The 26,306-nt window shown below is 45.7% G+C and overlaps 1 protein-coding gene across 1 annotated transcript in view; it reads left to right on the top strand.

Moving 5' to 3' along the window:
- The window catches only part of RYR3 (ryanodine receptor 3), a 763,398-nt gene that overhangs the window by 220,079 nt on the left and 517,013 nt on the right, over window positions 1-26,306 (top strand). Inside the window, exon 3 of the mRNA XM_088456566.1 lies at window positions 14,046-14,153. Within this exon, the coding sequence (XP_088312692.1) occupies window positions 14,046-14,153 (108 nt within the window). The remainder of the gene's footprint in view (window positions 1-14,045; window positions 14,154-26,306) is intronic.

The raw sequence follows: 26,306 nt of genomic DNA on the forward strand, positions 1-26,306 counted from the left end.
TAGAGCAGCAGCAGGGGGATTGTGGTGACACTGGTGAGATGCAGAGGGCAGGAGTGAGAAGCAGGGGGTTGTGGTGAGATGCAGGAGGCTGTGAGATGCAGGGGCTAGGAGTAAGAAGCAGGAGGCTGTTGTGAGATGCAGGGGCCTGTTGTAAGAAGCAGGGGGCTGATGAAATTGCTCCTGTGTGAAGCCAGGGAGGGTCGCTAGTACATTTATATTTATAGTTAGCATTACGTATATTTAACTTTTTATTATGATTTGTCACACTTATTAATATTGTTTTAAATCCAATTTACAGATATATGATGGCTTTTACAATATAACAGGGTATATTATTTATTAGTATATGGTAAATAATTGTGTGCTGATTTTTTGATAATAGTAATGCTACAATAATCAATGTTGTGACAGCAAAAGTTTGACAGGCAAACAATCCAACCAGCTTAGTTAAAATTAGCCCTGACGTGAGTGGTATAATTGTATATATTATATTTTGATATACAGGTAGTAATTATTTTAACAAGTGATAAAGCAGATATTATGAACTGATGAACGATTACTGTAATAGCTATTACCGATCAGTGTATGGGTATGAGTGAGCACTACAAGACACACCATGCATGATATGTGGCAGTGTAATGGTTTGTTCAAAATGATTAAAATCCCCTCCTCACTGAATATGAAACACCAAGTGCTGCCACCACTAGCTGTTCCACTGTACGATAACTGGAAATCTTAGCAAGTCATTGTCGCACGCCGGCCTGGAGACCCCAGAATCAGACCCCGTCGCTTACCTGTGCGGGCGCTGACCCGCGCTGTCTTCCGGCTCCCGCGCTGTACGCTCCTTCCTCTTCTCCCAAGGCAGTCTCCGCTGTTGTCCTCTGGAGGGTCCCGCTGCTGTGCTGCTCCCACGCCGGCTCCTGCTGACCGCTGGTCCCCGCTGACTACCTCCAGGAAGCGCTGTCCTCCGGTCCATGGGCGCGGCCATCTTGGATTGCCCATGTGACCCCACTACCACCAATGAGGAGCCTTCTCCTTCTCTCTCAGCCTGTCAGCTCCCAGTGTCCACTATAAAAGGATCCCCAATGCTCACACAAGTTGCCAGTGCAACTAGTTTCTTAGTTTAGCTAAGCAAGCCTTCCCACTGCACTCCAGCCGCTCCACGTAGCCGCTCAGCTACCAACGTCTACCCACGGCTATCCAGCCGCTCCACGTAGCCACTCAGCTACCAACGTCTACCCACGGCTAACCAGCCGCTCCACGTAGCCGCTCAGCTACCAACGTCTACCCACGGCTAACCAGCCGCTCCACGTAGCCGCTCAGCTACCAACGTCTACCCACGGCTATCCAGCCGCTCCACGTAGCCGCTCAGCTACCAACGTCTACCCACGGCTATCCAGCCGCTCCACGTAGCCACTCAGCTACCAACGTCTACCCACGGCTAACCAGCCGCTCCACGTAGCCACTCAGCTACCAACGTCTACCCACGGCTATCCAGCCGCTCCACGTAGCCACTCAGCTACCAACGTCTACCCACGGCTATCTAGCCGCTCCACGTAGCCACTCAGCTACCAACGTCTACCCACGGCTATCCAGCCGCTCCACGTAGCCACTCAGCTACCAACGTCTACCCTCGGCTATCCAGCCGCTCCACGTAGCTTCCTAGCTACCTCGTTACTGCCGCATTCCTCAAACTCCTGTCAGTTCGCTGCACCCTCTCATGCGGAGAAACTTCATTAAGCCAAGTCTCCTCCAGCGAGCGTCTGCGCCAAGTAATACAGATCCAAGGCCCAGTCCGGGAACACAGCTCCTAAATTCCACGCTTGTGACAGTTTGCGCTGGCCAGATGGACTCGGCAAGTGGTCAAGGATCTGGGATAGAAGCCTCGCAGGATGTACTATCCCGTCTGGAAAGACAGGAGACCTCTCCGGCTCAGCTGATCCAATTTATCCAAGATATGTCGTCACGCCTGGACAACATTCAGTCCTTACTGGCTCATCCCGCTCCCGCTGGCTCCCAAGCCGCCTCTCCTCCTGTGGTGTCACCTGCTCCTCCGGTTCTACCTCCTGCTCGTCTTCAGCTCTCCCCTCCGAGCAAGTTCGATGGCAACCCCAAATTATGCAGGTTTTTTTTAAACCAATGCAAAATCCAATTCGAGCTACAATCTGCCAACTTTCCGACGGCCAGAACCAGGGTGGCATATATCATCTCTCTACTCTCTGGCCAAGCACTCGATTGGGTCTCGCCCCTTTGGGAGAAGTCGGATCCCCTGCTCTCCAACTACCCCGAATTTGTTGCTACATTTCCCAAAATCTTTGATGAACCCGGAAGAACCACTTCCGCATCAGCTGATATTCTACGCCTCCGTCAGGGCAGCAGGACCGTCGGCCAATACGTAGTCCAGTTCCAGACTCTGGCTTCAGAACTCAATTGGAACGAGGATGCCCTCATCGCTGCCTTCTGGAGTGGCCTTTCTGAAAGGCTCAAAGACGACCTAGCTTCCCGTGACCTTCCAACCAGTTTGGATGGGTTAATCTCTCTCTGCAACAAGGTGGATCTCCGTCACAGGGAGCGTGCCTTGGAAAGAGGCAGATTTGATCGTGGAAGGCCACGTCCAGTTTCCCGCTTACCCTCTCCTCCTCTGGGCGAAGAACCCATGCAGGTCAACCGCTCTCATTTATTGGCTGAGGAGCGGCAGAAAAGGCAGAGGCAGAACCTCTGTATGTACTGCGGATCTCCTCAACATTTAGTTAAAACTTGTCCCATTCGTCCGGGAAACGCCTCCTCCTAACTTATGAAAGAGAGGTTAAGTTAGGAGTTGCCATTGAATCACAAAGGAAGTCTGATTCCACCATCCAGGCTCATTTAAAGTGTCCTCGAGGTTCCAAAGCTGTATTAGCTCTCCTGGATTCCGGAGCGGCAGAGAACTTTGTCACTACTGAATTTGTCCAGAAGCATCAAATCCCCATGGAAGCGTTGCCTCGAGTCATCACTTTAACCGCCATCGATGGTAGTTGCATTTCTAGTGGAACCATCACCCATCGTACAACACCACTTAAACTTACCATTGGGGTGCTCCATTCCGAACAACTATCCTTCCTAGTGATTCCCAAAGCCTCTCATTCTTTAGTCCTCGGATTACCCTGGCTACAGAGACATTCACCTCAAATCGATTGGACCACCATGCAAATAATCTCCTGGGGTTCCAATTGCTTCAAAGGTTGCCTTCAGCGGGTAATACCTATCAGATCTTCCTTTGTACGGGATTCTACAGACCTGCCCAAAGCCTACGATGGGTTTCAGGACGTCTTTAGCAAACAGAGCGCAGACCTGTTACCTCCCCATCGTGATTGGGACTGTCCCATAGATCTGATTCCCGGGAAGAATCCTCCTAGAGGCAGAACCTATCCTCTATCTCTCCCTGAGACTCAGGCCATGTCGGAGTACATTACGGAAAACTTAAATAAAGGCTTCATTCGACCTTCCACGTCTCCAGCAGGGGCTGGATTTTTCTTCGTAAAAAAGAAAGATGGTGGCTTGCGCCTGTGTATTGACTACCGGGGTCTTAATTAAATAACTATTAAGAATCGCTACCCTCTTCCTCTCATTACAGAGTTATTTGATCGAGTCAAGGGAGCCACAGTTTTTTCCAAACTCGACCTAAGAGGAGCCTATAATTTAATTCGTATCCGTCCAGGCGATGAATGGAAAACGGCCTTCAACACCAGGGATGGGCACTACGAGTATCTCGTTATGCCCTTTGGCCTCTGTAATGCTCCGGCCGTCTTCCAGTTTTTCGTCAATGAAATCTTCCGGGACCTCTTGTACAAGTGTGTGGTCGTTTACTTAGACGACATTTTGATTTTTTTCTCAAGACCTCCAAACTCATCGAGACCAGGTCAAACAAGTCCTTCTGAGGTTGCGGTCCAATCAACTGTTTTGCAAATTAGAGAAGTGTCTGTTTGAGGTCTCAAGTGTACCATTCCTGGGATACATTATCTCCGGAACAGGCCTTCAAATGGATTCGTCAAAACTACAAGCCATTCTTGATTGGTCTCTTCCTTCTTCCTTAAAATCCATACAGAGATTCCTAGGATTTGCCAATTACTATCGCAAGTTTATAAAAGGTTTCTCGACTCTGGTAGCTCCGATTACAGCCCTCACCCGCAAGGGAGCAGATCCAACTATATGGCCCGTCGAAGCTACCTCTGCATTTCAACTTCTTAAGCAAGCTTTCATCTCCGCTCCCATCTTAAAGCAACCAGACTCCACCCGGCCCTTTATCCTGGAGGTGGACGCATCCTCTGAAGGTGTCGGTGCAGTGCTCTCCCAGCGATTTAAAGATGAAAAACTTCATCCCTGTGGTTTCTTTTCCCGGAAGTTTTTGCCTGCAGAGAAGAACTACACCATTGGAGATCAAGAGTTACTCGCCATGAAACTAGCCCTCGAAGAATGGCGATATCTTCTAGAAGGAGCTCATTACCCCATTACCACTTTTACTGACCATAAGAACCTCCTTTATCTTAAATCTGCAAATTGCTTGAACCCTCGTCAAGCCCGGTGGGCAATGTTTTTCTCCAGATTTAACTTCAAACTCTCCTATCGTCCCGGTTCACAAAACCTCAAAGCCGACGCACTCTCCCATTCCATGACGAGCAACCCTGATCTACCCATGGAACAGCCCCAACCAATCTTGAATTCAGCTTTCTTCGCCTCTACCCAATTATCTTCTATACCCCCGGTTGGGAAGACTTTCGTCGCTCCGGAACTCCGCAAGAGGTTACTGCATTGGGCTCATGCTTCCCGGTTCTCTGGTCACCTGGGTATGGATAAAACCCTAGAATTTATCCAGCGGTCCTATTGGTGGTCTTCGATGAAAAAGGACGTCAGGTCTTATGTGTCTTCATGCATCAAATGTGCCCAACACAAAATACCTCGGCGGGTTCCACACGGTCAACTCCAACCTCTTGCAATTCCATCTAAGCCATGGACTCACCTATCTATGGATTTCATCTCTGATCTTCCTCCATCTCGGGGCCACAACACAATTTGGGTTATCGTGGATAATTTTTCTAAAATGGCTCATTTCGTACCACTTACTGGGCTTCCGTCTGCACCTCTACTCGCCCAGAGCTTTATAAAAGAGATCTTCAAGCTCCACGGCCTTCCTCAAGAGATCATCTCCGACAGGGGAGTACAGTTCGTAGCGAAGTTCTGGAGGTCACTCTGCTCAGCCCTTCAGGTAAAACTCAAATTTTCTACCACTTATCATCCCCAGACCAACGGTCAGACCGAAAGGGTCAATCAAGACCTGGAACAGTTCCTGCGCACTTTTGTCTCCTCCTCCCAAGATGACTGGATTGAACTTCTTCCTTGGGCCGAATTTGCCCACAATAATCATTATCACACGTCCACCAGCTCAACTCCTTTTTTTACAGTTTTTGGTCAACATCCTCGAGTGCCAGATTTCCCTCTTCTTCCCACATTAGATGTGCCTGCGGCCAAAATGTCCCTTCAACGGTTCTCCAACATCTGGGAAAAGGTTTGTTCCTCTCTGACTAAAACGTCAGCCCGGTACAAGAGATTTGCTGACCGCCAAAGACGAGCGGTTCCAAATTTCCGACCTGGGGATATGGTCTGGCTCTCTACCCGAAACTTAAGACTCCGAGTACCCTCGTTGAAATTTGCTCCGCGATTCATTGGTCCATTCCCAATCATCAAAGTCTTGAATCCTGTGGCTTACAAGTTAAAGCTTCCTCCATTTCTTCGCATTCCAAGTTCTTTCCATATTTCTCTTTTAAAACCACTAGTCTTAAACCGATTTCAGAAAGTCCTGCCTAAAGCTTCTAGTGTTCAAACACAGCAGGGAGAGGAGTTCGAAGTTGACAGAATCTTAGATTCCCGTTGTCGATACAACCGTCTTCAATACCTCATCGACTGGAAGAATTATGGTCCGGAGGAACGAATCTGGATAAATGCCTCCGATGTCCATGCACCTTGTCTGGTCAAAGCGTTCCATGTGAAATTTCCTCATAAACCAAGGAAGTGTCCGGTGGCCACTCTTGAAGAAGGGGGTACTGTCACACGCCGGCCTGGAGACCCCAGAATCAGACCCCGTCGCTTACCTGTGCGGGCGCTGACCCGCGCTGTCTTCCGGCTCCCGCGCTGTACGCTCCTTCCTCTTCTCCAAAGGCAGTCTCCGCTGTTGTCCTCTGGAGGGTCCCGCTGCTGTGCTGCTCCCACGCCGGCTCCTGCTGACCGCTGGTCCCCGCTGACTACCTCCAGGAAGCGCTGTCCTCCGGTCCATGGGCGCGGCCATCTTGGATTGCCCATGTGACCCCACTACCACCAATGAGGAGCCTTCTCCTTCTCTCTCAGCCTGTCAGCTCCCAGTGTCCACTATAAAAGGATCCCCAATGCTCACACAAGTTGCCAGTGCAACTAGTTTCTTAGTTTAGCTAAGCAAGCCTTCCCACTGCACTCCAGCCGCTCCACGTAGCCGCTCAGCTACCAACGTCTACCCACGGCTATCCAGCCGCTCCACGTAGCCACTCAGCTACCAACGTCTACCCACGGCTAACCAGCCGCTCCACGTAGCCGCTCAGCTACCAACGTCTACCCACGGCTAACCAGCCGCTCCACGTAGCCGCTCAGCTACCAACGTCTACCCACGGCTATCCAGCCGCTCCACGTAGCCGCTCAGCTACCAACGTCTACCCACGGCTATCCAGCCGCTCCACGTAGCCACTCAGCTACCAACGTCTACCCACGGCTAACCAGCCGCTCCACGTAGCCACTCAGCTACCAACGTCTACCCACGGCTATCCAGCCGCTCCACGTAGCCACTCAGCTACCAACGTCTACCCACGGCTATCTAGCCGCTCCACGTAGCCACTCAGCTACCAACGTCTACCCACGGCTATCCAGCCGCTCCACGTAGCCACTCAGCTACCAACGTCTACCCACGGCTATCCAGCCACTCCACGTAGCCACTCAGCTACCAACGTCTACCCACGGCTATCCAGCCGCTCCACGTAGCCACTCAGCTACCAACGTCTACCCTCGGCTATCCAGCCGCTCCACGTAGCTTCCTAGCTACCTCGTTACTGCCGCATTCCTCAAACTCCTGTCAGTTCGCTGCACCCTCTCATGCGGAGAAACTTCATTAAGCCAAGTCTCCTCCAGCGAGCGTCTGCGCCAAGTAATACAGATCCAAGGCCCAGTCCGGGAACACAGCTCCTAAATTCCACGCTTGTGACAGTTTGCGCTGGCCAGATGGACTCGGCAAGTGGTCAAGGATCTGGGATAGAAGCCTCGCAGGATGTACTATCCCGTCTGGAAAGACAGGAGACCTCTCCGGCTCAGCTGATCCAATTTATCCAAGATATGTCGTCACGCCTGGACAACATTCAGTCCTTACTGGCTCATCCCGCTCCCGCTGGCTCCCAAGCCGCCTCTCCTCCTGTGGTGTCACCTGCTCCTCCGGTTCTACCTCCTGCTCGTCTTCAGCTCTCCCCTCCGAGCAAGTTCGATGGCAACCCCAAATTATGCAGGGTTTTTTTAAACCAATGCAAAATCCAATTCGAGCTACAATCTGCCAACTTTCCGACGGCCAGAACCAGGGTGGCATATATCATCTCTCTACTCTCTGGCCAAGCACTCGATTGGGTCTCGCCCCTTTGGGAGAAGTCGGATCCCCTGCTCTCCAACTACCCCGAATTTGTTGCTACATTTCCCAAAATCTTTGATGAACCCGGAAGAACCACTTCCGCATCAGCTGATATTCTACGCCTCCGTCAGGGCAGCAGGACCGTCGGCCAATACGTAGTCCAGTTCCAGACTCTGGCTTCAGAACTCAATTGGAACGAGGATGCCCTCATCGCTGCCTTCTGGAGTGGCCTTTCTGAAAGGCTCAAAGACGACCTAGCTTCCCGTGACCTTCCAACCAGTTTGGATGGGTTAATCTCTCTCTGCAACAAGGTGGATCTCCGTCACAGGGAGCGTGCCTTGGAAAGAGGCAGATTTGATCGTGGAAGGCCACGTCCAGTTTCCCGCTTACCCTCTCCTCCTCTGGGCGAAGAACCCATGCAGGTCAACCGCTCTCATTTATTGGCTGAGGAGCGGCAGAAAAGGCAGAGGCAGAACCTCTGTATGTACTGCGGATCTCCTCAACATTTAGTTAAAACTTGTCCCATTCGTCCGGGAAACGCCTCCTCCTAACTTATGAAAGAGAGGTTAAGTTAGGAGTTGCCATTGAATCACAAAGGAAGTCTGATTCCACCATCCAGGCTCATTTAAAGTGTCCTCGAGGTTCCAAAGCTGTATTAGCTCTCCTGGATTCCGGAGCGGCAGAGAACTTTGTCACTACTGAATTTGTCCAGAAGCATCAAATCCCCATGGAAGCGTTGCCTCGAGTCATCACTTTAACCGCCATCGATGGTAGTTGCATTTCTAGTGGAACCATCACCCATCGTACAACACCACTTAAACTTACCATTGGGGTGCTCCATTCCGAACAACTATCCTTCCTAGTGATTCCCAAAGCCTCTCATTCTTTAGTCCTCGGATTACCCTGGCTACAGAGACATTCACCTCAAATCGATTGGACCACCATGCAAATAATCTCCTGGGGTTCCAATTGCTTCAAAGGTTGCCTTCAGCGGGTAATACCTATCAGATCTTCCTTTGTACGGGATTCTACAGACCTGCCCAAAGCCTACGATGGGTTTCAGGACGTCTTTAGCAAACAGAGCGCAGACCTGTTACCTCCCCATCGTGATTGGGACTGTCCCATAGATCTGATTCCCGGGAAGAATCCTCCTAGAGGCAGAACCTATCCTCTATCTCTCCCTGAGACTCAGGCCATGTCGGAGTACATTACGGAAAACTTAAATAAAGGCTTCATTCGACCTTCCACGTCTCCAGCAGGGGCTGGATTTTTCTTCGTAAAAAAGAAAGATGGTGGCTTGCGCCTGTGTATTGACTACCGGGGTCTTAATTAAATAACTATTAAGAATCGCTACCCTCTTCCTCTCATTACAGAGTTATTTGATCGAGTCAAGGGAGCCACAGTTTTTTCCAAACTCGACCTAAGAGGAGCCTATAATTTAATTCGTATCCGTCCAGGCGATGAATGGAAAACGGCCTTCAACACCAGGGATGGGCACTACGAGTATCTCGTTATGCCCTTTGGCCTCTGTAATGCTCCGGCCGTCTTCCAGTTTTTCGTCAATGAAATCTTCCGGGACCTCTTGTACAAGTGTGTGGTCGTTTACTTAGACGACATTTTGATTTTTTTCTCAAGACCTCCAAACTCATCGAGACCAGGTCAAACAAGTCCTTCTGAGGTTGCGGTCCAATCAACTGTTTTGCAAATTAGAGAAGTGTCTGTTTGAGGTCTCAAGTGTACCATTCCTGGGATACATTATCTCCGGAACAGGCCTTCAAATGGATTCGTCAAAACTACAAGCCATTCTTGATTGGTCTCTTCCTTCTTCCTTAAAATCCATACAGAGATTCCTAGGATTTGCCAATTACTATCGCAAGTTTATAAAAGGTTTCTCGACTCTGGTAGCTCCGATTACAGCCCTCACCCGCAAGGGAGCAGATCCAACTATATGGCCCGTCGAAGCTACCTCTGCATTTCAACTTCTTAAGCAAGCTTTCATCTCCGCTCCCATCTTAAAGCAACCAGACTCCACCCGGCCCTTTATCCTGGAGGTGGACGCATCCTCTGAAGGTGTCGGTGCAGTGCTCTCCCAGCGATTTAAAGATGAAAAACTTCATCCCTGTGGTTTCTTTTCCCGGAAGTTTTTGCCTGCAGAGAAGAACTACACCATTGGAGATCAAGAGTTACTCGCCATGAAACTAGCCCTCGAAGAATGGCGATATCTTCTAGAAGGAGCTCATTACCCCATTACCACTTTTACTGACCATAAGAACCTCCTTTATCTTAAATCTGCAAATTGCTTGAACCCTCGTCAAGCCCGGTGGGCAATGTTTTTCTCCAGATTTAACTTCAAACTCTCCTATCGTCCCGGTTCACAAAACCTCAAAGCCGACGCACTCTCCCATTCCATGACGAGCAACCCTGATCTACCCATGGAACAGCCCCAACCAATCTTGAATTCAGCTTTCTTCGCCTCTACCCAATTATCTTCTATACCCCCGGTTGGGAAGACTTTCGTCGCTCCGGAACTCCGCAAGAGGTTACTGCATTGGGCTCATGCTTCCCGGTTCTCTGGTCACCTGGGTATGGATAAAACCCTAGAATTTATCCAGCGGTCCTATTGGTGGTCTTCGATGAAAAAGGACGTCAGGTCTTATGTGTCTTCATGCATCAAATGTGCCCAACACAAGATACCTCGGCGGGTTCCACACGGTCAACTCCAACCTCTTGCAATTCCATCTAAGCCATGGACTCACCTATCTATGGATTTCATCTCTGATCTTCCTCCATCTCGGGGCCACAACACAATTTGGGTTATCGTGGATAATTTTTCTAAAATGGCTCATTTCGTACCACTTACTGGGCTTCCGTCTGCACCTCTACTCGCCCAGAGCTTTATAAAAGAGATCTTCAAGCTCCACGGCCTTCCTCAAGAGATCATCTCCGACAGGGGAGTACAGTTCGTAGCGAAGTTCTGGAGGTCACTCTGCTCAGCCCTTCAGGTAAAACTCAAATTTTCTACCACTTATCATCCCCAGACCAACGGTCAGACCGAAAGGGTCAATCAAGACCTGGAACAGTTCCTGCGCACTTTTGTCTCCTCCTCCCAAGATGACTGGATTGAACTTCTTCCTTGGGCCGAATTTGCCCACAATAATCATTATCACACGTCCACCAGCTCAACTCCTTTTTTTACAGTTTTTGGTCAACATCCTCGAGTGCCAGATTTCCCTCTTCTTCCCACATTAGATGTGCCTGCGGCCAAAATGTCCCTTCAACGGTTCTCCAACATCTGGGAAAAGGTTTGTTCCTCTCTGACTAAAACGTCAGCCCGGTACAAGAGATTTGCTGACCGCCAAAGACGAGCGGTTCCAAATTTCCGACCTGGGGATATGGTCTGGCTCTCTACCCGAAACTTAAGACTCCGAGTACCCTCGTTGAAATTTGCTCCGCGATTCATTGGTCCATTCCCAATCATCAAAGTCTTGAATCCTGTGGCTTACAAGTTAAAGCTTCCTCCATTTCTTCGCATTCCAAGTTCTTTCCATATTTCTCTTTTAAAACCACTAGTCTTAAACCGATTTCAGAAAGTCCTGCCTAAAGCTTCTAGTGTTCAAACACAGCAGGGAGAGGAGTTCGAAGTTGACAGAATCTTAGATTCCCGTTGTCGATACAACCGTCTTCAATACCTCATCGACTGGAAGAATTATGGTCCGGAGGAACGAATCTGGATAAATGCCTCCGATGTCCATGCACCTTGTCTGGTCAAAGCGTTCCATGTGAAATTTCCTCATAAACCAAGGAAGTGTCCGGTGGCCACTCTTGAAGAAGGGGGTACTGTCACACGCCGGCCTGGAGACCCCAGAATCAGACCCCGTCGCTTACCTGTGCGGGCGCTGACCCGCGCTGTCTTCCGGCTCCCGCGCTGTACGCTCCTTCCTCTTCTCCAAAGGCAGTCTCCGCTGTTGTCCTCTGGAGGGTCCCGCTGCTGTGCTGCTCCCACGCCGGCTCCTGCTGACCGCTGGTCCCCGCTGACTACCTCCAGGAAGCGCTGTCCTCCGGTCCATGGGCGCGGCCATCTTGGATTGCCCATGTGACCCCACTACCACCAATGAGGAGCCTTCTCCTTCTCTCTCAGCCTGTCAGCTCCCAGTGTCCACTATAAAAGGATCCCCAATGCTCACACAAGTTGCCAGTGCAACTAGTTTCTTAGTTTAGCTAAGCAAGCCTTCCCACTGCACTCCAGCCGCTCCACGTAGCCGCTCAGCTACCAACGTCTACCCACGGCTATCCAGCCGCTCCACGTAGCCACTCAGCTACCAACGTCTACCCACGGCTAACCAGCCGCTCCACGTAGCCGCTCAGCTACCAACGTCTACCCACGGCTAACCAGCCGCTCCACGTAGCCGCTCAGCTACCAACGTCTACCCACGGCTATCCAGCCGCTCCACGTAGCCGCTCAGCTACCAACGTCTACCCACGGCTATCCAGCCGCTCCACGTAGCCACTCAGCTACCAACGTCTACCCACGGCTAACCAGCCGCTCCACGTAGCCACTCAGCTACCAACGTCTACCCACGGCTATCCAGCCGCTCCACGTAGCCACTCAGCTACCAACGTCTACCCACGGCTATCTAGCCGCTCCACGTAGCCACTCAGCTACCAACGTCTACCCACGGCTATCCAGCCGCTCCACGTAGCCACTCAGCTACCAACGTCTACCCACGGCTATCCAGCCACTCCACGTAGCCACTCAGCTACCAACGTCTACCCACGGCTATCCAGCCGCTCCACGTAGCCACTCAGCTACCAACGTCTACCCTCGGCTATCCAGCCGCTCCACGTAGCTTCCTAGCTACCTCGTTACTGCCGCATTCCTCAAACTCCTGTCAGTTCGCTGCACCCTCTCATGCGGAGAAACTTCATTAAGCCAAGTCTCCTCCAGCGAGCGTCTGCGCCAAGTAATACAGATCCAAGGCCCAGTCCGGGAACACAGCTCCTAAATTCCACGCTTGTGACAGTCATCAGTTACTCTGACTTTTCCCAAACCACATTCACAACCTAATTTAATCAGAGATACTCAAAATCAAGCAAGTGCTTTGCATAAATGTAGCATTCTGAAACCAAAGCTATCAGACACCTGAGTTCTTTACATAAAGTCAAAATGTTATTAAACCTTATTAAATGTGATTTGACATGACAAAAAGTTGCAATGCTTATTGAATAAAATAGTAACACACACAAAGTACCTTGCCTACTTTTAATGTTTTCCCTCCAGAAGATCCCAGAGGAAATACCAAGGGGCCTTTGGGAAGGAATGGCGACGCGTTTCACATCTGCACTACACAATACTCTTCTTTATTATACAGTATTAAAAAAAATATTCATTCTTCATGTCCAACCATATTCCTGAAGGAATTTTAAAAATGTTTAATCTGATAGCAGTTTAGTAGCTATTAATCCAATGGGAAATGTTCTTAATTTCTCAACTGGAAGAAAATACAAAATGTATCTTTTTTTTTTAAGGGGGGACATTTTGAAAACCATAGGAAAGTCTAAAACAGACCTACTTTTTCTTTTAGGTGATTGGCTGATTGTAAAAGGGAACTTCATGGCCTCATTGCTTTAATAGCACTTAATTTATTGAATTAGCCATTATCTATATTGTAGTTTATATAATTTAACTATAGTTTAACCAATAAATACCTACACTGTACATACAGATGTGTCCACATACATCTAACCTCCTTGCTCGTTAAACAGCTCTTCTAGGTGTGCTGTGACATCACTCTGTAGCGCTGAACGCCTTTTCGTGTGACTTTTTACCTTCAAATGCAGCTTATTCACAAAGCGATGAGAATAGGACGCACAAGAAGCTGCTGCTAATTAAAATGTGACATGCCTGTATTCTGTGTGCGGCTGTGGATATATCTGCATGCGATATGCTACGGCTAAAGCCGCTGACACTGTAACATAGCATTGCGCATGCAGATACACCCGCTGTTGCACACAGAAAATAGACATGCCCCATATTATTTTAGTCAGAAGATGCTTGTGCATCCTCAGTGCATCATTTTCCGAATAAGACGTATTTGAGGGTAAACATTCGCACGAAAAGTCGATTGGCGCTACCAAGTCACATGGCGCTCACGGTTCTGTTTAACGTGACTTGTAGCGATGGAGGTAAGATGTATGTGGACACATCTGTAGTGGATAAGTTTACAATCTGTACAGTAAAGTAATGGGGAAGCACGCCCTTTTCTCTGAAGGACTCTTCATCTACTCCAAAAATGTAGTTTGTGACTCTGTATTTTGCTTTGTCTTTATTTATTTTCTTAATCATAGTGAACTTGATTCTTGTGTTCTTCTTCCACAGTATGTCCCTCCGGACCTTTGTATCTGTAATTTTGTGCTGGAGCAGTCCCTTTCTGTCAGGGCCCTTCAAGAAATGTTGGCACACACAATGTCAAATGGCAATGAAGGGGTAAGTCTTTTTTTTTTACCGCTTTCTTATCTGTATTCCATGAAGCCCAGGAAAACCATAGGTTGCCCCTAAGCTATAGTAATGGCAGAAAATGAGTAATAATAAAATACATATATATAATGTAGAATATAATGGTGGTACACAAAAGTAAACTTTGCAAGGCTTTTAAGTCTGCATTAGAGATTGAGGTCTGCTTCATGGTGTAATTGTTAGATTTCAAAGTATCAAATTAAATCAGACTTGTGCTGTTTCCATTCTAAACATTTGCTCCCTTTCACCAGATTGATGAAGACTGTAGGGCTAATGAATTGTTTGTTGAGATGATCATTTGCTTTTTGTAGAATGCAGCTCTGATGTTTGACAACTGATATTTATTATTGCGAACAGCATACAACAAGCCATCCTGAACACAAATTGAATGTAAGGCCTCTGAAGGCATCATTTTAATGTAGAACAACGCTTAGGTTCAAATTCACAAAATTGTCATTGACCTCTTTTTTAGGTAAGTCACTAATAACATATAAACAAAGTCTAAACTAATTTTTAAGGCTATTAAGGGGTAATTCAGTTAGAAACAATTGCTGCAAAGTATGGTAGAAATGGTTGGAACTGCGGCACCTCACAACCACCAACATTGCATGTTTTCCCTCGTGCCCCATAGAGGTACAAAGAAAAATGTGTGCTGTTGGGGTCCGTAGTTATCAATGATGTGCACAGGCTTGCCTCCCAACTCCACAATGATGAATGTCATTTTTGAACTGGGAATGGCTGATGTTCAACTGCAAACTTGAGTAGCACCAAGCACAGACAATTAGGCTTGAAATACAAACTCTGGTGCATTGTCTCTTTTCTAGTGCTAAAGGAAGCCATTTCATAAGAGTGAGCTTCGTACAGGCACTATTAGAGCAGTAGATAGAAGCGGCAGAATAGGGAGAGATTGCCTTCTCTGTCAGTCCTGTCCTTCTAACTTCTCACACGTTGTTAATAAATGTGCTGAATGCAGGAAAGTGCGCAAGAGACACAACTCTTCCTGCAGTCAGTCGCTGCAGAGCATCTGGTGACAGGAACAGTTTGGGAGGTAACCAAATAGATTCTGCTGTCTCTAGGATTCTGCTGCCTAAGTAGTTCTCACCTCATTTGAGGAAATGTTCAACAGAATCTGGCACCAGAATTATATGGGATCAGTTGGTGCAGCACCTCCCAGCTGGAAACATATTTAAAATAATGACTAGCAAGTAATAAGGAAATAATTCAGCATATTATATCCACTCTTGAGAACCACACCTGTGCCAGTCCCCACTAATGGTCAGTAGACCAGAGCAGGGGACGTGGTAGAGTGGTCTGGAATTGCAGAGCTCCCCCCTCTTCAGGCTCTGATCCCGGAGAGGCGGTATTTCCACCACTGCCTTCAGTTGACTTCTAACTTCTAGAGTAGGAATTTTGATTTCCGCACTTGTGGTGGGGTTTATGTTTATTTTAGAGCCATGTTAATCAACGTCATTTGGGGCTAATTAGTATATAGTGGTGATCACAGGAGATTAATATACATAGGCATCGGGACAGGGGGAGGCAAGGGGGCAGCTCGCCCCCCCAAAAAAATTTGAAAGGTGCCGGCCATGGACGGTCAGGGGCTGTGCTTTATAACAATATTCTACAGGGCCCCTGCACTGCAAGGAGGAGGAGGTGTAATAAGCGGTTTTAAGTTAAAAACTGCTAATATATCTCCTCCTCCTCCTCCGTGCGGTGCAGGGGATGTGCATCCTATTGCTATAAATTTATCATTTCTGACATTGCCCTTTTTTTTTATAAAATCATGTTGCATGTGTAAATTAATTAGCAGCAGCTATACAATAATATATATGTGTATGTATGTATATATATGTGTGTGTGTGTATATATATATATATATATATATATATAGGCAATATCACGCTAGGTGGCGATAGTGAGCCATGTATTCTGTGTGGGGCTGAAGGGATCCGCCCACACAGGGTAAAAATAGGAAATGTAACCACACCTAGAGGCTGCCTGGTGTACAGAGCTCAGGTGAGGGCTAATGAGGCAGACCAGGCAGGCTGCTGGAGGAGACAGTCCAAGTGGGACTGTGGCAGGTACAGAGCTCAGTGTGCCTGGAGGCCAGTGGGGTCTAGAAGCCCGGTGTCCAGACCTGCAGTAAGGCAGGGAGGACCACGAAACTCTGACTGTGTTTGTGTGAAGCTGTATATGTATATATGTGTCTATTTATATATTTATTTATTTGTCATGTTTGCAGTGTTTTCATTTATATTGTCTTGAGAAAGGGGACACGATCCCCGAAACGTCGACCTTGTGTGACACAATAAAGTTACCACGGAGAGGGTCTTTGTTCACCTTATTTTGGAGCCTCTGAGTGCCGCCTCTTACAATTGTGGTCTATTTGTGGAGGGCACCTGAGCATGTTCAAATTAAAGGACTGGTGAGTGCCGGGCATCTCTGGAATTATATATATATATATATATATATATATATATAGCACAGTCGTTGGACCGGCACTCTGCTAAACTGAATAAATAGTACTCCCGTGCCCTCAGATAATAAATGTAAAAAATGGCAAGCAAAGCGGCACTTGAAGATTCAAATAGAGTTATTTAATGTGTTCCTCACACATATGTAACCGACGTTTCGGGGCCACACGCCCCTTTGTCAAGGTGAATATTGTCTCTCTATTCACCTTGACAAACATCAGTTACATATGTGTGAGGAACACATTAAATAACTCTATTTAAATCTTCAAGTGCCGCTTTCCTTGCCAATATATATATATATATATATATATATATATATTTTAGGGGTGTGCACCGCCCACTTTTTGTGTTTTTGTTTTGGATCTGGATCTTTCTTCGTGTTTTGGATCTGGATTGGTTTTGCCAAAACCACCCTTCCGTGTTTTGGGTTCTGGGTTTTGTGTTTTGGATCTGTATTTTTTTGAAAAAAAGCATAAAAACAGCTAAAATCACAGAATTTGTGGGTTTTTATGCTCCTATTCAATTATTAGCCTCAATAACCTTCATTTCCACTCATTTCCAGTCTATTCTGAACACCTCACACCTCACAATATTGTTTTTATGGCCAAAAGGTTGCACCGAGGTAGCTGGATGACTATGCTAAGCGACACGAGTGGGCGGCACAAACACGTGGCCCATCTAGGAGTGACACTGCAGTGGCAGACAGGATGGCAGTTTGAAAAACTAGGCCCCAAACAGTACATACTGCAAAGAAAAAAAAAGAGGTGCAAGATGGAATTGTCCTTGGGCCCTCCCACCCACCCTTATGGTTGTATAAATATTACATGCACACTTTAACAAACCAATCATTTCAGCGCCAGGGTCTGCCACATGACTGTGGCTGAAATGATTGGTTCGTTTGGGCCCCCACAAAACAAGCTGGCAATGAATGTGTCCCTGCACAAACTGGCTCTACGGAGGCAAGATGTCGTCCTCATCCTCCTCATCCACCGATTCCTTGGATAAAACAGGAAAAAGGGATTTAGGTGTCCCTGGACTGCTTACGGTCTTAGCCAAAGTTTCTGAACTTGACAGTAACTTTTTATGAACACGCTGCAGGTGCCGTATAAGGGAGGATGTTCCTAGGTGGTTAACGTCCCTACCCCTACTTATTTCACCTTTACATATGGTACATATGGCAAGACAGTTGTTGTCCGGATTTGGATAGAAATATTGCCAGACCAAAGAGGTGGAATGTTTGGTTTTCTGCCCAGGCATGACCGTGATGGGCTTTTTCATCCCACGGACAACAACTGTCTCCCCCGGAGCCTGATTTAAACAAACCACATCACCATCAGAATCCTCCTCGCCAACTTCCTCCTCAGTGCCAGTTACACCTGTATCCTCATCCTGTTGTACTTCAACAGTGACATCTTCAATTTGCATATCAGCAAGTGGACTGTGGGTGCTCCTTTCAGCACTTGCAGGGGACGTGCAAATGGTGGAAAGAGCCACCTCTTCCCGTCCAGTGCTGGGAAGGTCAGGCATCGCAACAGCCACCACACTTGGACTCTCCTTGGGGATTTGTGATATCTTCTTAGAACGCACAGTTCTTCGCTGTGCTTTTGCCAGCTTAACTCGTTTGATTTTTTTAGCGGGAGGAGGGCTTCCATCGTCATGTGAAGCTGAACCACTAGTCATGAACATAGGGAAAGACCTTAGCCGTTCCTTGCCACTCCGTGTCATAAATGGCATATTGGCAAGTTTACGTTTCTCTTCAGATGATTTAAATGTTTTTTTTAAGGTCATTTTCCTGAACTTTGTCATTTGGGATTGTATGTGCCCTCTACTATGACATTGGGCATCGGCCTTGGCAGACGACGTTGATGGCATGTTATCGTCTATGTCATGACTAGTGGCAGCAGCTTCAGCACTAGGAGGAAGTGGTTCTTGATCTTTCCCTATTTTATTTTTATCGGAGAAAGTTTGGTCCTCCATTTATGTTATATTGATTTGATATATACGTGCGGCTAAGGCGCACACAAACACAGAAAATATTTTTTTATTTTTGCTGGAGAGTAGTGCACTTTGTGGGTTACAACACCCTTTAAGAAATGAGCCAGCCGGCCCTTTACTTATGGGACACAGGCGCACGCTTGGCACTACTTTGTTGATGCACGTGCAGCTACAGTGCACACAATTCACAAACACAGAAAATATTTTTTTATTTCTTTTGGAGTGTACTTTGGGGGTTACAGCACCCTTTAACGGTCAAGCCAGCCGGCCCTTTACTTATGACACAGGCACACGCTTGGCACTACTTTGTTGATGCACGTGCGGCTACTGCGCACACAATTCACAAACACAGAAAATATTTTTTTATTTGGTTTGGACTGGAGTGTACTTTGGGCGTTACAGCACCCTTTAACGGTCAAGCCAGCCGGCCCTTTACTTATGACACAGGCGCACGCTTGGCACTACTTTGTTGATGCACGTGTGGCTACTGCGCACACAATTCACAAACACAGAAAAAAATTTTTTTTATGGCACTTGGGGGGAGCACCCCTGATGGACAGAGCACCCCCTGGACAACACTACAGCACCCCTTTAGGACTGGGACACTGCACAGGACTTTGGAGTGGACACAGCCCCTATGGACAACTGACTGCACAACACAGTCCAGACAGCCCCTATGGACTTTGAAGTAGTGGACACAGCCCCTATTAACAACAGCAGCACAGCACAACACAGCCAGCCCCTATAGACTTTGAAGTAGTGGACACAGCCCCTATGGACAACAGCAGCACAGCACAACACTACTCTGCACTACACTACACTACACTACACAGCCCAGCCAGCCCTAACTCCCACCCTCCCTCTTCACTGTCCACAGCCGAGTGAGAAAATGGCGCCGACGCGGGTACCTTATATAGGATCCAAAACCCGCGAGACCCGGAAGGCGGGATGATGACGTTTTGCCTCGATTTCAGATCCGAGTCAGCCGGGAAAAGTCGAGCCTGACTCGGATCGGCCTCGGATCGGGGGGGCTCGGGGGTGTTCGGATTTCAGAAATCCGAACCCGCTCACCCCTAATATATAAATATATATATATACATACATACATACATACATACATACATACAGTCAGGTGCATAAATATTGGGACATTTACAGAATTTTCATATTTTGGCCTCTATTCACCACCACAATGGCTTTGCAGTTAAAGCACATCTTGTTTGTTTCATTTCAGACTTTCATATTTAATTTTAGGGTAATTACATCTAAATCAGGTGAACGGTGTAGGAATTACAACGGTTTCTATATGTGCCTCCCACTTTTTAAGAGGCCAAAAGTAGTGGAACTATCAACTCAAAAGCTATTTCATGGACAGGTGTGGGCTATTCCCTCGTTATTTCATTATCAATTAAGCAGATAAAAGGTCTGGAGTTGATTCTAGGTGTGACATTTGCATTTGGAATCAGTTGCTATCAACTCTCAATATGAGAGCCAAAGAGCTGTCACTATCAACTCTCCAGGAGGTAGGTGTATATGTGTCAAAGTCAACAATCAAGAGAAGATTTCGCAAGAGTGAATATAGAGGGTTTACCACATATTGTAAACCATTGGTGAGCCTGAAAAACAGGAAGACCAGATTAGATTTTGCCAAACAACATCTAAAAAAGCCATTACAGTTCTGGAACAACATCCTATGGACAGATGAGACAAAGATCAACTTGTACCAGAGTGATGGGAAAAGAAGAGAAGGAAAGGGAACAGCTCATGATCCAAAACATACCACCTCATCAGTGAAGCATGGTGGTGGTAGTGTCATGTATGGCTGCCAATGGAACCGGTTCCCTTGTATTTATTGATGATGTGACTGCTGACAGCAGCAGAATGAATTCTGAAATGTTTCGGGCAATATTATATGCTCATATTCAGTCAAATGCTTCAGAACTCATTGGACGGTGCTTCACAGTGCAGATGGACAATGACCCGAAGCATACTGCAAAAGCAACCAAAGAGTTGTTTAAGCGTAAAAAGTGGAATGTTATGCAATGGCCAAGTCAATCCCCTGACCTGAATCTGATTGAGCATGAATTTCACTTGATGAAGGGAAAATGCCCCAAGAAGAAGCAGGAACTGAAGACATTTGCAGTAGAGGCCTGGCAGAGCATCACCAGGGATGAAACCTAGCATCTGGTGATGTCTATGCGTTCCAGACTTCAGGCTGTAATTGCCTGCAAAGGATTTACAACAAAGTATTAAAAAGTGAAAGTTAGATTTAGGATTGTTTAGTTTGTCCCATTACGTTTGGCCCCTTAAAAAGTGGGAGGCACATATAGAAACCGTTGTAATTCCTACACCGTTCACCTGATTTGGATGTAATTACCCTCAAATTAAATCTGAAAGTCTGCAGTTAAAGCACATCTTGTTTGTTTCATTTCAAAGCCATTGTGGTGGTGAATAGAGGCCAAAATATGAAAATTCTGTCAATGTCCCAATATGCATGCACCTGCCTGTGTGTATGTATATGTGTATATATATATATATATATATATATATATATATATAATTAGAGCTTTGTGCAAAGGTTTTAGGCAGGTGTGAAATAAATGCTGCAAAGTAAGAATGCCCTTCGGCTCAGAACTTGCAGAAACCAGTGGGACCCAGGTACACCCATCTACTGTTCGGAAAAGTCTGGCCCGAAGTGGTTTTCAAGGAAGACTTGCGGCCAAAAGCCATACCCTTGATGTGGAAACAAGGCCAAGTGCACGAAAACACAGGAACTGGGGTGCAGAAAATGGCAGCAGGTGCTCTGGACTGATGAGTTAAAATTTTAAATATTGGACTGTAACAGAAGGAAATGTGTTCGCTGAAGGGCTGGAGAGCGGTACAATAATGAATGTCTGTAGGGAACAGTAAAGCATGGTGGAGTTTCCTTGCATGTTTGGGGCTGCATTTCAGCAAATGGAGTTGGGGATTTGATCAGGATTAATGGTGTCCTGAATGCAGAGAAATACAGCCAGGTACATATCCATCATGCAATACTATCAGGGAGGTGTCTGATAAAAGGCCAATGACAATGACAACAAACATACAGCCAATGTCATTAAGAACTACCTTCAGCGTAAAGAAGAACAAGGAGTCCTGGAAGTGATGATATGGCCCCCACAGAGCCCTGATCTCAACAGCATCGAGTCTGTCTTGGATTAGGGGGAGTAGGGGTGAAGGTTAGTATACTTACCCGACCCTTGTCAGCATACCGACCATCGGGATGACGCTGTCTGTATTTTGACAGGGGGCATGCCGACTGTCGGTATTACATACCGATTCCGTTCAAACTACTTGTCATACACGAATAGACGTCCTAGAACTAAACTCGTTGTTTGGGCATTAGGGAGAACATTTAACTCTGTGGTACTGTTAACCTTACTCGTCCAAACAACGTGGAATAGTCCAGTAAACAGTGTTTAGCCAACATGTTTTAACATTTAAAAAGACCAGGTGTAATGTATTGGTGCTTGGAATTTTACACAAGGACAATAATCTGAAACTATGGAATGGTGAATGTGTACAGAAATTGTTATCTTCGTGTGCTTTTGTAAAAATTAATTTGATACGCTCAGTTGAAGTGCATTTGCATTTTACATTGATTTTTTCACCAGCCGTCCTAGCTGGAACTGCAGAGCAGCTATCAAATTATACATCTCTCATATTCTTTCAAGAGCAGCCAAACCAAGAATGAGGGATTTTTTTCTTAAATATCCCCTAGATCTACTCTTAATCTGACAGGATGTGTTGAGGACACAGTATCTGTGCCATACAACTTCCTGTAAGTGTGTTACTTTATTTTACTAATTTCCCCTAGTCACCGCTCTGCGGAAATATCTGGTGTCACTGGAGAAGCAGTGATTGCTTGTAAGAAAAAGGAAAAAATATACATTATTCTTTATTTTTTCTGATTCCTTGCCGGCAGTATGGATCTGTGTTATCATGTAAGACCGAGTTCCTTTATTACAGATGCTTCTATAGTTGCCTGTATGGTAGGTAGAGTACATTTGAAATGGTGAATGGAAAAATCAATGTGGCATTTAACATACTGTAATTAGACCATTTGCTGTGTTTTGTTTATGAAGTAAACCTGTTGCATAAGGCTTCTACTGTTAATGTTATTTATTGAGGTGTCTTATGTCAAGAATAATTCATGTTTTTAATTATAAGTTTCCAGTGACAGTAAGTAGGGATTTTCTGGAAAATCCTGGCTTTATATGATTCCATCTTCACACTACAATAGGCCTCCACTTTCCATTCTGCAATATGATAATTATAGTTCTCCTTTATTTAAACGTTTGATATACTGGCTATATCATTTTTTTTGTTTATTCTCTTGTACAGTAGAATAAATGACATTACTATAGCAGACTAGCTATATTTTATTGCTGTAAGATTTTTTTTTAATTCTTGCTTTATTGTCCATGTTTAATATAGATAACAAATGTTTTACATGGAAACTCGTTATGCACAATTTAATTAGATCATTGAACCTGATTATCTTTATACAATTGTGTCTTATAATTGACAATAAAAAAAATTATTGGGAATAAAATAGGTGTGTGGGGGGGTTGACACGGGAATGAAAAATCCTGATATTAATGATGACAGTTGCGGATGTAAAAACAATTGGCAGGATAGGCTTCTGCATATGTGGGTGGATTCTCATACTAGCAAAAGGAAGTATGTACGAACAGTAGCAGCATCCGCAGATGTGTCCAACCCAGAACTAGGCCAATAGTATGCTTCTTACAGCAACTTATTTTTGTATTATTTTTATGTATGTATTATTCTATATATAATGTAGATTACTTCATTATTAGTGATGTGAAGCACGTTTTTATTTGGGTTGTGTGTGATTGGTTGACAGTGACCATGTCGTCATTCATTATATCTACATGGATGATATGTCGACATGATGAACTGTCAACAAACTGTCAAGTTAGAATCCATTTCGGCGATGATGTTTCAGTAGTGTTCCAATGAGTATTTTCCCCACTATCGCTAATCCTAATCCCTACTCCTATACACCCCCCTCCTCCCCGCAGCCTAACCATGACCTTCCTGGCGGCACCTAAACCTAACTGATGGCATCCTCAAACTGTTGACATTTCACATGTTGACAGTTCAGTTGAAATTCTGAGGATGTCGACATGGTGCACGTGGATAGTTAGAACCATGTCAACATTTTAATGTTGACATGTTCTCAACAGTATGAATGTCAACATGGTTACTGTCGACCTTCTGACCGGATATCTCTTATTTTATAGTATCTAGGTGCCACTGTCACTTGTCAGCTAAGCACTTTCTGTTCCATTAAAATGATTCTGTGTTCCCCTCCCTGGTTTCCTGATCTTCCATCCACGTCATTATACATTATCCCAGGTTTGATATCTTTAAACTTTATTTAATTGAGTATCCTGTTTTTCCCGTGGGTTCCTATTTATAAGTTACTATGTTTTATTGCAACATTTCTATTGCCAACATTCTTGTGGAATGATATTATGCTATGTTTTATTCCAAAATGCTTCTTTGTTATTTTTGTCTGATGTGAAAATGTGTTGCTCACAGGTGTTAACCTGTATTGTGTTATGTGCTACCAATGGATACAATAAACAAATTTCCAACAGCAGACAATAAATAAACTTAAAAAGGTAAAATAAAAAAAATTCTGTGATACAAATATTGAAACCATGCATTATTGTATAATGATATATTTAGCAAAGTTCACTTGTATTTCGTTTACAAATCTCATTTAATTATCCACTCAGTTTATGTGTACCCAGAAATGCCAGTGTATGTCTATAGCCACTATGTGACACAGAACATGTGACTACTAGGATTGATATAGGGTCTAATATCGAAAAGTTCTACATAGAAGTCTATGTAACCATCACTTTACCATTTTGTTTTCACCTTTGATAGCCTAGAGACCTGTCCAGATGGGTATGTTCGTTCTCTCTCTCTCTCTCTCTCTCTCTCATTTCTTATAGTTATGTTTTCGCATGGAGATTGTGGTAATGGGGAACCCCTTTCACTTGAGAGTATCCAGCACATTATCTGCCTCACTCTAGAATCCATTCATATTCATTGGTGGGGAAGAGTTTGTGTTGCCAGACAACCAACAAATATTAATAACTATGGTATAATAAGTAAAGAAAAGAAAGCCTGTAGTATAGTTTATCATAAATGACCACAAGGTAATAATCATGTTTTCTCTCATTAATCCTCAACATTTGCTATTTGGCAACTAGGAATACTGTTTTATTTAATTCTAAGGTGGTTGTTTTTTTTAATTGTCTGCTGCTGCTTTTATTAATAATACAGATCAGCAGTGGACATAGCTTACTCTATACAACTTGCCTTATTCTTTGCTGATCTACCCAACTCTGTATGTAGGCCAGAATGGAACATTAGTAGTCTCATCTATTGAATCAGATATGCAGTCCTGCTGTGATATTAATGGAGTGTTATCCCCTGCATTAAGTAACCGTGAGATCACATGAAGGAAGGACCCAAACACACACATATTTGCTACATGATGAGAGATGTCCAAAAGGGGACCAACTCTTTTGCGGGCGATTCAGTCTTTTTTAAGGCGCCCTAATTAATAGCCACCCAGTGTTGCAATTCAATCGATTTTAGGCACCCATTAATTATTAAGCTTGTCATGCCCAATTAGACTGTGTTTAGCCGCATAATATGGCTAAACCTGTCTAAAGTCCTGGTTATGGCACCCAAACTCCAGACTTTTCACACATTTCTGCTCGCTGGAGGAGGGTGAGCAGTAATGCTAGCACCGGTGGCTGTTATAGTAATAAAATACTATTCAGAGAAGGAAACATCATTTACTTGCCTACTGTTCCGAAATGGCCGGGAGGCTCCCAAAATATAGGGTGGCGCGCTGGCCACTCTGAAAAGTGGGCAAATGTCTTGCACCCCCCTCCACCTGCTCGCACCCAAGCCGAACTCAAGCCCCACCCCCAAGCAGCCGCCCACTTACAGAGCACAAGTTGGTGGTCTGGAGGGGGCCAATGACACGAATCGTGCTGAATTACATCATCATAGCCCCGCCCCCGCTATACAATGCCTGTTTTCTTTGCACTGTAAAGCGAGGGCAGGGCCACGATGATCCCATGTGCCACCACACCCCCTGTACAGCCCACCTTTCCGGCCACCACACACCCTCTGTGCCGATCCGACTGCCCACCCGGTGGAAGGGGGCAGTAAAGTCGGTAAGTATGAAATAGCATATACACACAAATTTATGCAAAAAATATTTATCACATCCGCATTAAAAAAGCGGACTGTGATAAATATGCCCTATAATTATAAATAGAAGAATATGGCTTTTATGTATCATGTAGGGATAAAATAGTATACATCATCACCTCCCAGCTGAGAGTTATATAATAATTTTTTGCATTAATATATCTGTTCATAAAAAAATCCACTCTCCTCATGACATTTTATAGTCTGGTAGCTATTGTCCAACACTGACATCAGTGTCCAATATGGTCCTACCAGGGCAGATCAGGCAGAATCATTTTGTACTGTCTTTGTCTTCCTGTTAGTACCCAGTCTCGTCTTACTGCTGTTTTGTTTCCAATTGTAT

This window comes from Taudactylus pleione, unplaced genomic scaffold, assembly GCF_031769625.1.
Source record: "Taudactylus pleione unplaced genomic scaffold, aTauple2 ptg000707l, whole genome shotgun sequence".
NCBI lineage: Eukaryota > Metazoa > Chordata > Amphibia > Anura > Myobatrachidae > Taudactylus > Taudactylus pleione.